This window comes from Antedon mediterranea, chromosome 9, assembly GCF_964355755.1.
Source record: "Antedon mediterranea chromosome 9, ecAntMedi1.1, whole genome shotgun sequence".
NCBI classification, from domain to species: domain Eukaryota; kingdom Metazoa; phylum Echinodermata; class Crinoidea; order Comatulida; family Antedonidae; genus Antedon; species Antedon mediterranea.
In genome coordinates, this window is record NC_092678.1 from 19,077,699 (window position 1) to 19,092,605 (window position 14,907).

The 14,907-nt window shown below is 29.7% G+C and overlaps 1 protein-coding gene across 2 annotated transcripts in view; it reads right to left on the reverse strand.

Annotated features, from left to right (window-relative positions):
- Positions 1-1,974: 1,974 nt before the first annotated feature.
- LOC140059033 (uncharacterized) overlaps positions 1,975-14,907 on the reverse strand; it is a 46,825-nt gene continuing 33,892 nt past the window's right edge. For both annotated transcript variants that reach the window (XM_072104848.1, XM_072104849.1), the window contains exons 9-11: positions 10,848-11,065; positions 5,355-5,509; positions 1,975-4,818 (exon numbers count right to left, since the gene is read on the reverse strand). In XM_072104848.1, coding sequence (XP_071960949.1) covers positions 4,640-4,818; positions 5,355-5,509; positions 10,848-11,065 — 552 coding nt within the window. In that variant the 3' untranslated portion in view covers positions 1,975-4,639. The remainder of the gene's footprint in view (positions 4,819-5,354; positions 5,510-10,847; positions 11,066-14,907) is intronic.

Sequence of the window (14,907 nt, forward strand, 5' to 3'; positions counted from 1 at the left end):
TAAACATTATTTTATAAAGAATATTTCATTTATTTTTGCAAGACACTTTTAAAACAGTCACTAACGTACTTTTTATACGGGACTGTACTTTTCATGCATAAGCTACCATACAGATATTTCATTACGATGTTATGTCTACACTTTCAAAAGCAAAATAATAACAGTGGTTTAACCATACTACAATGTAGTTAAGTGTACAAGTAGGCCTATGCCTAAATAGATCATCATGTGCACTTCTGGACCTGTTCTTGTGTTGCGTCGCTAGTGAAGTGAAAACTAGCTTTGTTTTTGCATCTGCCATCTCAGTGGCAACACATTTTTAAAAGGTGGTAGGCTACAAGTGAGGATTTTCTAAGAAATCACATTCCCATTTACATGGCCTTACAACATATGCATTTACAGTAATACTTTGTTTAAGTTACATAACATTTTACATACAAATCATCAACCAGTGATAGTGTAAATTAAGTACAACCATCAATATTTCATTTCATTTGTATTTAATATTAATTTTTTATTTTACTGTACAATGCATTGTAATAATAATACGAATTGTAAAATAGGGAGATAGCGGTCCGCGGACGGGTCTATTATCAAATAGGGGTGCTAATTTCTAAATAAATGAGTCCTTTCTTTGGAGAGAGAGGGCTATTTTTGGTTTATCCAGGAAATTGGCACGCATATACTACAAACTCTACCGTAATTTAATAGCAATATATTGTTTCATATTTGAAAAAAGTAATTAAGTTATCAGGAAAAATGCAAAAATATTTGTAGGCCTACATCCTTTACCGAGTTTAGATAATGTAACAACAGTACTTAAATAAAAGCGAACTTAAAAAAGAGAAGGAAAAAATAATATAAGTTATGTCCCCACCATTCCTTGAATGGATATTATAGATCTATAAATTAAAAGTACTGTTAAGCTTAAACGAAAATAAAAAGTACCACCCTCACCACCCTCCGAAACAATAAACGACAACACATATAAACGAAATATGATATGTTTTTATCGGTGTATATTTAAGAAATTAACTATTTCAACTATTTAAAAAAAAATAATTTTCTACTGTATCTCCACTCTGTCTGAAAAGTACCATTGGGAGTTATTACTACAGATATTCGTAATTGAGGAAGTATTTAGTCACTTAGTATTTATTCAAATCGTATATATGCCCGTTATACCAACAGAAATTAGAAGACAAAAAATGATGTATTGTAAATTAATTATTGCCTATCAAACTAATATGGTTTTTTGTAGGTCACATGTGAATAAGTCTCAAGAAATTAGTATAGCTTTTTGGAGGTCGATTATGTGAGTAAGTCTCAAGTTATAGGAAAGAACCTAATCATTATTAATCACTATTGCCGTATATTCCTCAATACTCTAGTTTGATTGCTCACGTATAAAGTTACAGTTAAATATTTTACATAATTTTATTTATTTATTTAATGAAAATGTAACGACTAATTATACATTGTAAACGTAAATTAGTTTGTTAGTTTATTTTGTGCCTAATCTACCTGGATAAACCGATATAGGCCGTTTCCATTCTGAGGAGGGGTAACACCACCCTACACGACAATGGTTTCGCCCTTGAGCAGCGACTCGTATAGACATACATTCCTCACGATTTAAAACGTAAATTGGCTTAGTAATCCATGGTATAACATGGTAAATTAATGAATATAATATATTTTAAAAATTGTTTATATAATATATAGTAAAACAAATCTCTGATTTACAGCAATCAAATCTGATGTAAACTATTTATACATAGCAAAACGAATATGTACCATATTTATTTTAAAATAACATTATTTTTAAAAATAAAATTTAATTGCATTTTCTGTATAGTTTAAACAATATTCTGATTTACAGTTATATATGACTTTTTACATATTTACAAAATATATATATACAGCAATTTTAAACAAGGTGAATATTCTACAGAAATACAATTTTATAGTTACTTACTGTATACATACTTTAGAATTATTAATCGTAGCATTAATGTTTGCTCATAACTTACTTGGATAAACAAAAAATGGCCTATTTTGTCTGATGAGTTACGATTACAAAAATAAAACTACCCTATCTATAAATGGTATACACTGTCATAAATCGATTAACATATCAATGAAATGTAGTAACAGTAGTATATAATAAAAAGGTTTGCATTCGATATGAGAGTGTTTGGGATCAGAAAGTATTACTGAATCTCATTGCTTATCTCAAAATCTATGACTCACAAACTCTTAGAGGGGACCTTGTTATTTTCCTTGATATATGATATAGTTCAAGAATGACCTAGCTTCAACTGACCTCAACCACTAAGAACATACATGATTCATGTTTGGGAACATTTTTTAAACCATGAATGCTAGATAGTTTCTGTGAATATTGTATTTTTAATATTGCAACTTTCCAACTGTTTGGAGCTTAGTATTTTTATAATTGCAAATTCTTTCTGTTTTAATAATAAAGATCCTCTGTTAACAATTATATCCTTGATAATTTAAATGTTAAGGCTCGACGATTTTCTATGTATTATTTTGGTCCCAAACTTTGGACTTCACTCTCAAATGAACTTTAAACAGAAATCTTCCTTTTCTAGTTTTAAATCTGATTTAAAACACAAAATGGTGTCAGAATATGCTACATAATTTTTCGCCGATCTTTTATCCTTATTTATTTGGTGGTGATACATGGCATTAAATCCTTCACCCTGGTATTCAATAATCTTCGCTACATTGTATCGTTATACTTGTTATTATACCATATTTAATTATATTTCATATTGTACTCTAATTGTTATCATTATCCCTTTTATCATTATATTATATAATTGCCTGGTTTATCTTAACTTCTATAATTTAAATTTTTTATTTTTTTTTTTATTTTATGTACTTTCACTATTATATATTCATATTTTAGTCTACTGTAGCAATGTTAGTATACTCATAGGCATACGGGAGTCACAACTTCAAGTTCAGTGAACTTACTGTGACTTCCATCTACCCACATTTAATATATGTTATGTAAATGTAAATGATATATATATATATATATAAGTGAGTGGAAAAAAATAAATAAACGAATAAAAAAACGAAAACAAGTTTAACAACTGCTTGTATAGCAATGATTATCCCATTGATACCAGCCTAGATATTATTGCACTGCCAAACAAGATCTATAATCGGGTGCTGCAGTAGTTTCGAACTTCAAGGTAGGCCAACTTTTGCAGAAAATCAGTTGGTGTCACTCTTTTTAGAGATGGTTCCCAGCTAGAAATTACTATATATTGGAAAACATGGTATCATTTTATGCAAGATCTTGTTTTAATTTGTAACATGATGATATTTTTAATTGTAAATTGGTTTCAATGAAGTAACATAATTTTGCGTGTCATTGTCAAAATGAAAATATTGTCATTGTTGATGAACCTTTACCTTTCTTTCACTTTCTATCAATTATGACAAACTCATAAAACGTAACATATCCTGAATGTTGTATAAACATTCATTTGGAAATGTGCCAAAATAAAAGACAAAAGTTTTGAACAAGTAATGTGCCACCCTTAAACTTTCAATTTCAATGACAAACGTTTCACAATAATTTCCATTTCCTTCAAACTACAATATGCTTTACTCATTCAAACAGTATAATTTGCATAATTTGCACATGATGAATTTTAATGAGCTATAAGCTAAGTGCCTGATCATAACCAAAAGTGTGTTCTTTGTTACTTCAAACGTTGTGATAAATATTACCATGATTAATTTAAGTTCTATTGCACATTTTTATATAATAATTAATATTCATTTTTTTTTATCATAAGAGTTTATGGCCTAAACAAAAAATTCTTTCTTCCAGTTATCTTGTTTTTTGTCTTTTTCAATAAACAATTTCAAAGAACGTAACTTGTGATTGACTTAAGGACAGAAATAATAAATTAATTAAATAAATGAAAAAGATAATAATATAATTATAAACCAGTTCTTCAGGCTATTTGTTTTCTAAAAATAATTTTGGAACTATTTTGTGCCTAGCTTTGTGGACTATCCCATTTCCAGATAGGGATATTTCAATTAAACATTTTTTTTGTTCTCTCACTTTTTGGGCTAATGTCAGTTTATCCAGCCATGTGGGACGCTTCCAACCCTACTGGTTGGTTTGTGAGATTTTCCTAGAAAGGCTTCAGCATTAGAAGGTATACAGAGTGCAAAGGGAATGAGCGTGTAAGGTGATTCTTTTTTGATATTATGTTGTATTTGTCCTTTATGCATTCAAGGTATTAAGGTTTTTCAAAAATTAAATAATTTCAAACCAGGTCCAATGTGGTATTCTTTCAATTTTCCCTACTATTTTCTGGACTAGCCAGCTAAAAAAAAAAATGTTTTTTACTCAAGAAATATGTTGCTTTATCATCTAGCATAGTATATTAATGTTATATGTACCAATAAAAGTTCTTTTTTTCCTGCCAAACTTATTCGTTTTTTGCTGGATAAATGGAAACTATTATATGGCACGCACAGTCTATTTCGTGCATAATTTCTAAGTCTCAAAGTAATCCTATGCTTAGAGTTGTTAGCGTTCTTCCAAACTTCTTCTTTTTTCTAGATAAATGGAAAAAAATTATGATTTGGCATCAAATGGTTTGAGAACTTCAAAAACTGAGTGTAGAAGAGATGAATGGAGTAGGCTACTGTTACGTTGCTGTTCATTCCAAAGCATGTCTTCAATGCGGAAGCGGATTTTACTAAACCAGATATAGCAGGATCTGCATTCTTCTTTGTATTTTGTCTTGATAACTCCTATAATATAAATAATATTAGTTAGTAGTGATGACACTTTTAAAATGTTTATTTCAAAGATCTATAATAAATTTTCTCTGATATTAGAATGTCTCTTCAATAACCTGCACTAATAAGTAATCACTGGTTTACAATACACACTTTAGAAAGAACAAAAGTATGTTTAGAAAGCTTGGTTCCCACTAGAACGTAACGCAAGGACGTAAACGCAACGCAAGCGTTTTAACCAATGACAAGCGAAGTTATAGACAGTTAACAATCACAAGCGAATAAGCCATCGCTTGTGATTGGTCAATTCACTTGCGTTGCGTTACGTCCTTGTGTTGAGTCGCTAGTGGGAACCACGCTTAAGTAAAGATATACAGTGTTACTACTGTATAATTTGAGAGAAGTCGTGGAGAATAATGGTAAACTGTAATGGGTATATTACAAATAGATGTTAATTGGACGAATAATTAATTTAGGCAGGTTGAATTAAAAAAAAAAAACACCAATGTAGATTGGCAACATTGCGAAGTACTAAAATGTTGTAGTACCTTTATGATGGTTCTTTTCCACTTCTTTGCCATACTTTTTGACCAGCAGCTGCACCAGTTCTACAGCAGCATCTAAGATAGAGTTGCTGCAGATATCAAACAAACGGTCCATCACAGGTAGAATTAATGCACTTAGTGATAATGTCCACTTTGCTCTGAAATTACAAGGCGACACAATTTCATTTTACTTCGGCTAAAATATGTTTATGTTTAGAATAAAATCTGCCAATCAGTGTGACAATCGAGCTCCTAAAACAACTATTTAGAAATTGGTGTTCATCAAATGTATTTAGAAAATCACAAGAAAAAAATTGAATAACTATAAAAAAAAATATATGAAATAAACAATTATAAAATAATTGTAAATAGCATATCCGTTTATTCAATGACGTAAACAATTACTTCCTAATCCTTGTCTCTATGAGTCCTTTCAACATTTTACAATATTCTCATGCATAAGTTTAAATCAATTTTTCCAGAACTCCGCATTTTTCCCCATTTATTTATGAATTTAAATAATACAATAAAGGTAAATCATTTTTTTTAAACATTTGCTGTTTACTTTTTGTATTATGTATTTGCAAATTTAGCTTCTATTTTTAGAATATTTTTGTGTGAACTAATAAAGAAAATTCATATATAATAGTAATTACATGAAGGAAATTATAATTGACATTATACATTAAAGTGAAAATCTATTAATTGGTAAACACTAAAAACATAAATAATGTTCTAACAAAATTAATACTATTAACATTATTAGGTGAATATAACTTCTGTAAATGCTATTAAAGTTTTATCCGAAAGTGATAAGCTGCAGAAAAGGCTAATCCTTCATATAATCCTCTATCCTCCTTGTCCATTTACTAATCTCAAAGGACAGTCGGTTGATAAACAAACATCCTAGACAAACTGGCACAATTCCACTTTATAACCTACATGTGACAAAGTTTCTCAGACTTTCGTCTCATTCCATTTGTTATGACTATATTCGATTTGTAATTTACCAATTTCTACAATGTTTATTGATTTATGAATAGTTTTAGTTATATTATTTATTTAAATTATGCAAATAAAGATTCAGAATGTAACGTGACAAATTGAAACAAAAACAGCAAAGAGATGAAATGAAGTTTTAAAACTTAAAGTAAAATGAAACCTTTTTAGAATTCTTTCAAGGATGTTATACAATTACCTATGTTATGTTATACATTCATTATTTGTTATATTAATTTATTTAAACTATGATAATAATAATAATATAAAGAAAGACATTTATTTTGTACCTAGAGTGGATACATACAATTCGTAGCATGGTTTCATTTTTAAATGGCAAAGAAAACAATCATGATGTTTAGTAACATTTTTCAGACAATTGAAGTACGTTTTTGAAGCAGTTGTGAAAAAAATTGTATTTTTCTTGTTACAAAAATAGTGAATTTGTGTTTAAAAACCTTCCCTAACCCGCAAGCATAAAAAGTCACCAATTAAAAAAAAATTAGAAAACAGAGATTTGTTTGAGAGGTATGACATGGTACGAAAGAACACGTGGGGAAACATGCGACAGGTTTGATAATTAACACGCATCAACACTGTAGAGTCTTATATAGCTTTGAGGTATGAATTTCCTGTAGAGAAGTTTTGCCAAGAATTTGGTTTAAGTTCCGACAGTGCTTGACAAATTCTTTCAAAAAGTTTCCACACATAAAACAAAAATATTTTTTTATGTACAGTATTCTATTTATTTTAAGCTGCTTAACTCTTTACCCATGTTTTATGTATTCCAGTGTTTTATGTATGTACATAATCATATCACAAATTACAATAATATACCATGTAACTGAGTATATTTCCCACTATGAGAATTAACAATCTGTATCCAGGGACCTAGCATACTTTAAAAGCTCTTCCTGATTTGAATAAACCAGATGAATAATTTTTCTAATACAAAAGAACAAATCTTGACAGCTGAAACAGGTTAAATGGCACTATAAAAAGTATAGATGGATTTTTTGTTGGAACGCTATCCAGTTTTCCTTGAGCAAGGTATAGCATTATAAGCATAAAGACGATATTATTGACTGACTTTTTTTTAATTAGCAAAAACAAGAATCTTGCCTAAAATTTAGTTATTTGGAAACTTATATTTAGAAACTTATTAATTATATGAAGAAACCATGTTGAGAAAAAAAAATAATACCATGTCACTAGAGAAGGAAGAAAAGAAGGAAAAAAATAAGAAAAAAAAAACTTCACAAATTCTATGAGACAATGATTTCATTTGTTATTTTTCAAATTGCTATCATTTGTTAGGACGCCAATGGAAACTTATTCTTCTGTGTAAAAGAATTGTAATTTTTGTACAGAAAAGATTCAAAATAAAACAAAGGCACATTCAATGCGTGCCATTTAATGGAACAGAGCAGGACCACATGTCTGAAATTACCAATGGGGCATAAATGAGTCATCCTCTGATATATGATATAATATAAGGAAACTATAATAGTAGGCCTACTGTATATGTCACATGATGCATGTTTTACACAACGCAACCACAAGTCAATGCTACAAACCAATGTCATGGCATCCTGTTACTTAATGGCATGACAACCTGCTTTTCTCGCAATATGTATTCTCACATATAAGACAATGTTGGAAGGCCATTTTAAAAAATAAAAGAGTTAGGATATTTTTTTTTTACACTCTTAATATTACTCACTGATCCAGTGTAGATGAATTTGCAATAATGAATAATTATTATTCGTTAGTGGATACTTTCTGTATTTAACATATTATTTGTATACTTTTGATGGAAAGAGAGAAGGAATCTCAGTGTAGTTGTAAATGAAATAAAATGTTGTAAGATCCAATACTGATCCTAGGTACCAATTGATCAACTTATATGTTTCATGTTTCCATAATGCTGCTGCATGGCCACATGTATATATATATCATGAGTAAGTTGATCATGATCAACTTTCTGAATGTGAACAAGTTATTACCAATAACAAATACCAATGTACAGTAGTTGACACTTTCAAGTATGTCATTTTAACAAATACAGTACTACATTTGTTTTAAGAGTAATTATGTACATGACAAGCATTTCATATTAATCATCCTTACCAGAGCATCTACAAGTGGTTGTAATAACTATACTATACAACTGTGATATGAGTCACATTTAGAAGGGTTCAACGAGAGACAGCTGTAATCAAAGGCTCTCCTCATAAGAGATGGTGCCTGGTGGTGCTAAAGGGCATTTGATCATTTCAATTAACAATTGAACTTTAAACTAAAGCAAAATTCAGTAAGAAATGTTAATTTATAAGAAAATTCACCCTTGCACCACCCCTATATTTTGTTAAATCAAATCAAATTGTTATCATCAGTGTAAAGGTATGAAGTATTGCATATCGCTCGCACTACATTTGTATAAGATAATATCCTTTTTATAAAGCGCTTAATGTTGTGAAAGCTCTAAGCATACAGATACCCTTGTCGCTATCCAGGGTTTGGTCTAAATTGAACCCTGGTCAGTTTTGATCATTCTTGTTTCAGGCCCAAAATACAGTTGCTGTTTAGCAACGACATCACTGCAACTCCTATGCTGTTATATGATATCAGAAAAGTTTTTTCAAACAATTAATGTTCATATTTTTAGCAACAAATATTATGATGGTTATAATTCTTTATTTCAAATGCCCAGATGATCAACTAGTTAATGCCACTAAACATTTGTTTGTAAAAAGAATTTCTTAGTTATGACTTGAAATTCATGGTTATTTAGTATCATAAACTACCAAGACATTTGGCAGATTAAATTAGATTAATTAAAGCTATCCCAAATGGTAGGAAGGGCTAGCCTTGTAGACAGAGGCCAACAAATAAACCCTGACAAAAACCAGTAAAATTAAATTATAGAAAAGATGATTGAATTAAATAAGAATTCATGTTAGCACTCTCTGTAGGCTGTTATGGAACACATGAAGAACTTGACTGGAACTTTAAATAGTTTGATAAAGAACACAGTCATACATGTAGGGTCGCAAATGCGTCATTCTCTTCAATTTTTATTTACAGACAGATCCAAGCAGGAGAGGTTTTGGAGGGGGATGTATCTGCAATGCAAAAGATAGACATCATTTAAACTATTTTTAACCTCCCAACTCTCCCGTATTTTGATTCATCTCTCAATCTAATTGATTGTTAATTTAGTGTAACTTCTCCTGATAGTTTTGATAAACCAAAAAATATTCCACTTTCTACTATTTCTACTCTCTATTCTCTCTATTACTCTATAAAGAAAAAAAAATAGGCTAAATATTGGTCCACAAGATGTTTCTATGTATTGTTTAATAAGTTAAATAATGAGTTGGGCATCATATTTTCCGCCTTTGGCATATCTGACATTTGTTCACTATTATGATTCCATTTATTTTTCTAAATAGTATAGTGTGATTTCCTAAAACCTCCCAAAATGTTATTTTTCCAAGTTGCGAGGTCTGTTATTTCAAATCCTGGAAACGTGGCAGGCTGAAGGCGCTTGACCTTTGACAAGATCGCCTAAATTTTTAATATAATATTAACTTTACAATACTTAATGTTGTATATTCTGGTACAGCCGCTCCATAATCTCTTTGCTTTTCTTCCTTATATCTATATTTTTAATTTATACTAACAAATATTTTTTTATTAATGTAATAATAATAATATATCAAAAATGTATTAAATAATATTCATCGCATAATATGCAATCTACGATAATTTAATTAATTGATATAACAAATTTATTAAATACATAACATCATTGGAATAAAAAGAACAAATCACATATCTACACATAATCATAACATCGTATACTCTATCTCTAACAATTCATTCAATCTTCTATCGACTAAAGCCGAAGTATAGTCGTTATCTCGGGACCGTTCTATGGCCACCACCAGGTAGGCTTACTTCATCAAAGCTTCTATGAATGGATGTACTGGTTGGGAGCAGAAAAACTAGTAGACCATACCCAGTACCGTTTTGATTACGATCAATCGGGAAATTACCTCACAACGCTACTAAAACAAACTCATCAGAAAATAACAAAAAAGTGTAGAAAACGGAAAATTTTACATATGAAAGGGAAATGTGAATAGACTGTAATACGTATGAAAAATTAAATGAATGAAGGTGGTTAACCACAAAAGAGAGAAAAAAAAAATTCTTCAGCCTACACAAATGTCAAAATCAACTTGATCTCTGCTTTACTTACAGATATCTTGCAAGGTCTTCTAAAATTGTATTTAACTTTTATTATAACATCCTTGCGCAATTTGCGGGAGGGTTTACGTAGGTCTAGGCTACTAAAAGTTTGTTAGATTTTTTCTGTCTTTCCAATATTGGTTAAAAACTTAATAGTGACAGGAACCTTAATATCACTAAGTTAGCCAACATGAATGTATGAAAAAAAAAGAATTTAAAAAAAACAAGTAATATACTTACTCATCAGAAGCAAAGACGCTTAGAATTCCACTAAAACCAAAAATATCTGTATCTGTGACCTTTTGAACACGTTTGCTTGCATCGTGTAAGTCGGTGAAGTAGAGACTTTTCGTTGAGGACATTGAGTTTGCACGAACACGTTTGACAAGTTTGTCAAATGTCTCGATCGCTTCTACACAACGGTCGTTAACCCAAAGAGTACAAATATCATACACGGCCTAAAAAAATAAATTAAAAAACAAACTTTATTATCGTAATTTAAAATTTTTCTAGATTCTTCAGAAGAATCCTTCATCGAAAGAAAGATGACATTTTCTATAATCAACCTTTTAAATGAAAACAAAATATTAATTGCATTGCATACTAGGACAACATATAATCTTTGGAAATTATGTAATTGTGGTATTATTCATGACACCTATTTAGCGAAAACAAATATGAACTACTTAAGCTAGCTATTTTAAAGCAATACCAACACCTCCATTCTCAAAAATCAAATAGTTTTCAATTAACATCATTGTTGGCTTTCTAACTTTCAATCTATTTTTCCATCTATTGAAAACTTGTTTTTTTTTAATGTGAAGCGCATAGAGGCTTTATGGATTCGTATAAGTCAAAATGTATCTATCACCTCTCGGGCTACAGATGTCTATAGCAAAATTGTTTAGAAAAGTTCAGATTTGATCAAAGATTTTGTGTACTCTTGAGCAAACCGTTTTGATATTGCAATAAGTTTATTTATGTCCAGAATTCAACCAATGGACAAAATGTTAACAATCCTTTTAAAAATAAAATAATTCCAATTTCTTTTTTCTAAGGTTTTGCACTTTTTAGTGGCATTCAGTGTACAAGTAAATGGATCATAAATCAAGCAGCTGTAGGCTTTTAATAATTTTGTATTTAAGATTTTTTACAGTAAAACATGAAGCAAGGACATTTCAAAGGCTGTTATTAGATTAGAAACAAAAGGAAAAAAAAACGTGTGGAAATCCAAGATTGTGAACTTGAGACTTTACAGTGTGAATTCTCAGTTTATGTGCCAAAATAGATTTTACAAAATTTCAATTTTGAGATAACATTTTATTTAATGTGACACCTTCATGCATGCGTCATTGAAACATTATGATGAATTATGATAACATAGATCATTCTTAATTATTAATGTGAATTATGAAGATTTTTGTTATAATTTGACCTTAACTTTTCAAAAAATCTCTTGACATTTCTGACAATTTAAAAAAAATCAACATGCAAGCAAACATAATGTTCTATTTTGTGTCTAGCTTACCTGGAAACTAACAATAATCTATTCTCCGAGAATGAGATATAACTAAAAAACAGAAATTTATATATATATATTTTTATTTTGAATAAACCCCCTATTGCACAAATAGTATAGTCTACAATGCTCTCATGACTTTCAAGACATGTAATAGTAGTACAAGTCTGATTTTTTTTTCTGTATATAATTTTTAACTTTTGAGGAAGAAATATTAACATAAAAACAAATACATCCTAAACAAAATGATTCAGAAAAAATGTGTCTTAAATTGAAATGAAACATTTTGAAAACCACCATCTTTAGAAACTCCTTAAAACATTCAGAACTTCAATCAAACTTTTATTCGATATATTGAATTGTATTCATTATGTGAAATGCTGATAAGCAGAACTTTCTATTGAATTGTTTTACACAGCTAAGCATTAAAAAAACTGTGCATAAAACATAACTTGATTATTGTGTTGAAGGTAATGTTTAAATATTGTGGATTAAAAGTCAGCTCTATCTCAAATCTATCTAAACTAAAACGTGTCATATTATGGGAAGTGTTGAAAGTATACATTGTTACGCAAGGCAGCATGCGGCAATATGAATTAATTTTAACGGTATTATCAATAGACCTAAAACATTGTAAGTCAAGAACAACAGGAAACCATCATATTAAATGAATGATCAGGTTTAGTTTCGGCAGCAAGCAATCCGTGAGGTATCTCTTGTTAAACAACTTCCTTTCAAATTCCCAGATTGGGTCATCCCAATGTCATGTGATATCTGTGTTTGTCTCCTTGCTGTAGCATATTGCTTTAACCCATTAAAGCAATAACAATAGAATAGAAAGGAAAATAATTTTCAATTCATTTATGAGACAAAATATTGTACTTTCTTTTGGAAAGATAAATACAAATAGTCAAGGTAAGATATCTTGTAAAGATTGTAACTAAATTTGGAATTAGAAAGTTCACAACAAATCAATAACAAGATACAAATCATCCAATTTGAAATAAAATGGTTAAAGGTCAAATATAATAGAAATGTTGTGTGGGACAATTGCACATTTGCCAATAATGAATTTGAAAGTAGTTAATGTTGATTGGCCGTAAGTAGAAAGGCAGGGACAATTATAACATTTCTGTAGTTTCTAGGGTATTTTGTCTAAAGTTCTGGTCGATGTGGAACAAGTCTTATCAGATGGGTAAACCCTGGCATTCTGCTTCAATTCAGCCATGTCAATGTTACAGCATTTTCCCATACCCTCAACCTCAAGATGTACTACCAAGCCCATGGACAAGGCTAGTATAATGCCTACTATTACTTCTGTTGGTCTCTAGTTTGAAAATTGCACTCGCAAAAAGAGAACTTTCCATGACAGGCTTGACTAATATGTAATTTCTATTTCAAACCAGTAGGCCTACCATAAACTTGGAACTGCAAACATGTTAGTTATCAAACTATAGTCCCACTATTTCAGAATATGTCAAAGCCAAATTTATGATGCATAATTGAAACTTTGTTTAATCAGTTAAGGTACTGATTTAAATCATCAAACATGAATTAAAGTATTAACTTTAAATGTATAGAACATCAAGATAGCCATTAATAATATTTTCTATTGATGTAGTAGTATTTCCTTTACATGTAACGACTTCTTAATCGAGTAATTGGTGAATGCTGATTTAAAGTTCTGAAAGATCTAGTAAAGGAACTAATAATTGGCAAATAGAGTTATAAAGGATTACTATTCAGAAATTCTATTTAACATAATTTTCATCAACAACTTGATAAGTTTAAAAGATGTTATACATCATGCAAAGAAATGTTTTTATTGAATGTTACAAAGATATAATGGAAATAAAGGTGCGTGTATCTCACAAAGAAGAAATGAAAAGATTACTTATATTCTTAAAACATATCCAAGTTTAAATTTGCAAAAAAATTGTTTATAACCTATGAATCTTTTATTATTTATTTATTATGACTAAAATTTCAGGCATTGACCCATGACAATACGACCTTAAAGTAAAAAGTGTCTTCCTTAAAGGAAAGAAATACGTCCCCTTGTGTAAGCTGTGTCCTTATACAAGTGTCCCATGGGTACTTGATGTCCTACACCATGTCCCACAGGGTGTCAACATTAAGTATCCAAAATAGCATGCTATGAATTGAAATGGTGCCATTCGGTTGACCTGCAGATTACGTGATGTCGGGACTTTTGAGAGATTCTAGACTGTTGGTCGCTCTCTTATAAAACAGGTCAGTCAAAATATAATTTAATATAATTTCTTAGTTAATTAGTATTATAATCAGCAAAAATTAAACACTGATTTTTGTTAATTTCAATGTAAAAAGTTTATGAGGCAATCACTGCAATATACAGTGTGTACCTGTATGACTAAAAAAAGTTATTTTTTAAATCAAATTTTCGTTTTTCATGAAGGTGAAAATTAACGTTGAAACTTACCAACGTTTTTTCAATTTTATAAAAAAAGTTAAATACTTGCACAAAGAGTAAACACAATATAGTTGCTGCAATAACTGTAATAAAATATTTTTGACATGACCACTAAACCATTTGCATCTAAATATATTTTGCCCTCAAGAAATAAAATTCAAATCTAATCAGATTAAATCTCAATTGATAGTTGTTAAAAATAAAAATATAGGAAATGTTTTATTAAAGATTAATAAACCATTTTAATTTGTAAAACCTCAAAATTGCCTCTGCAATATTTTGTTTAAATGGCAACATTCCAAATGTGTAGCAAGAAAACAGTGTTGATT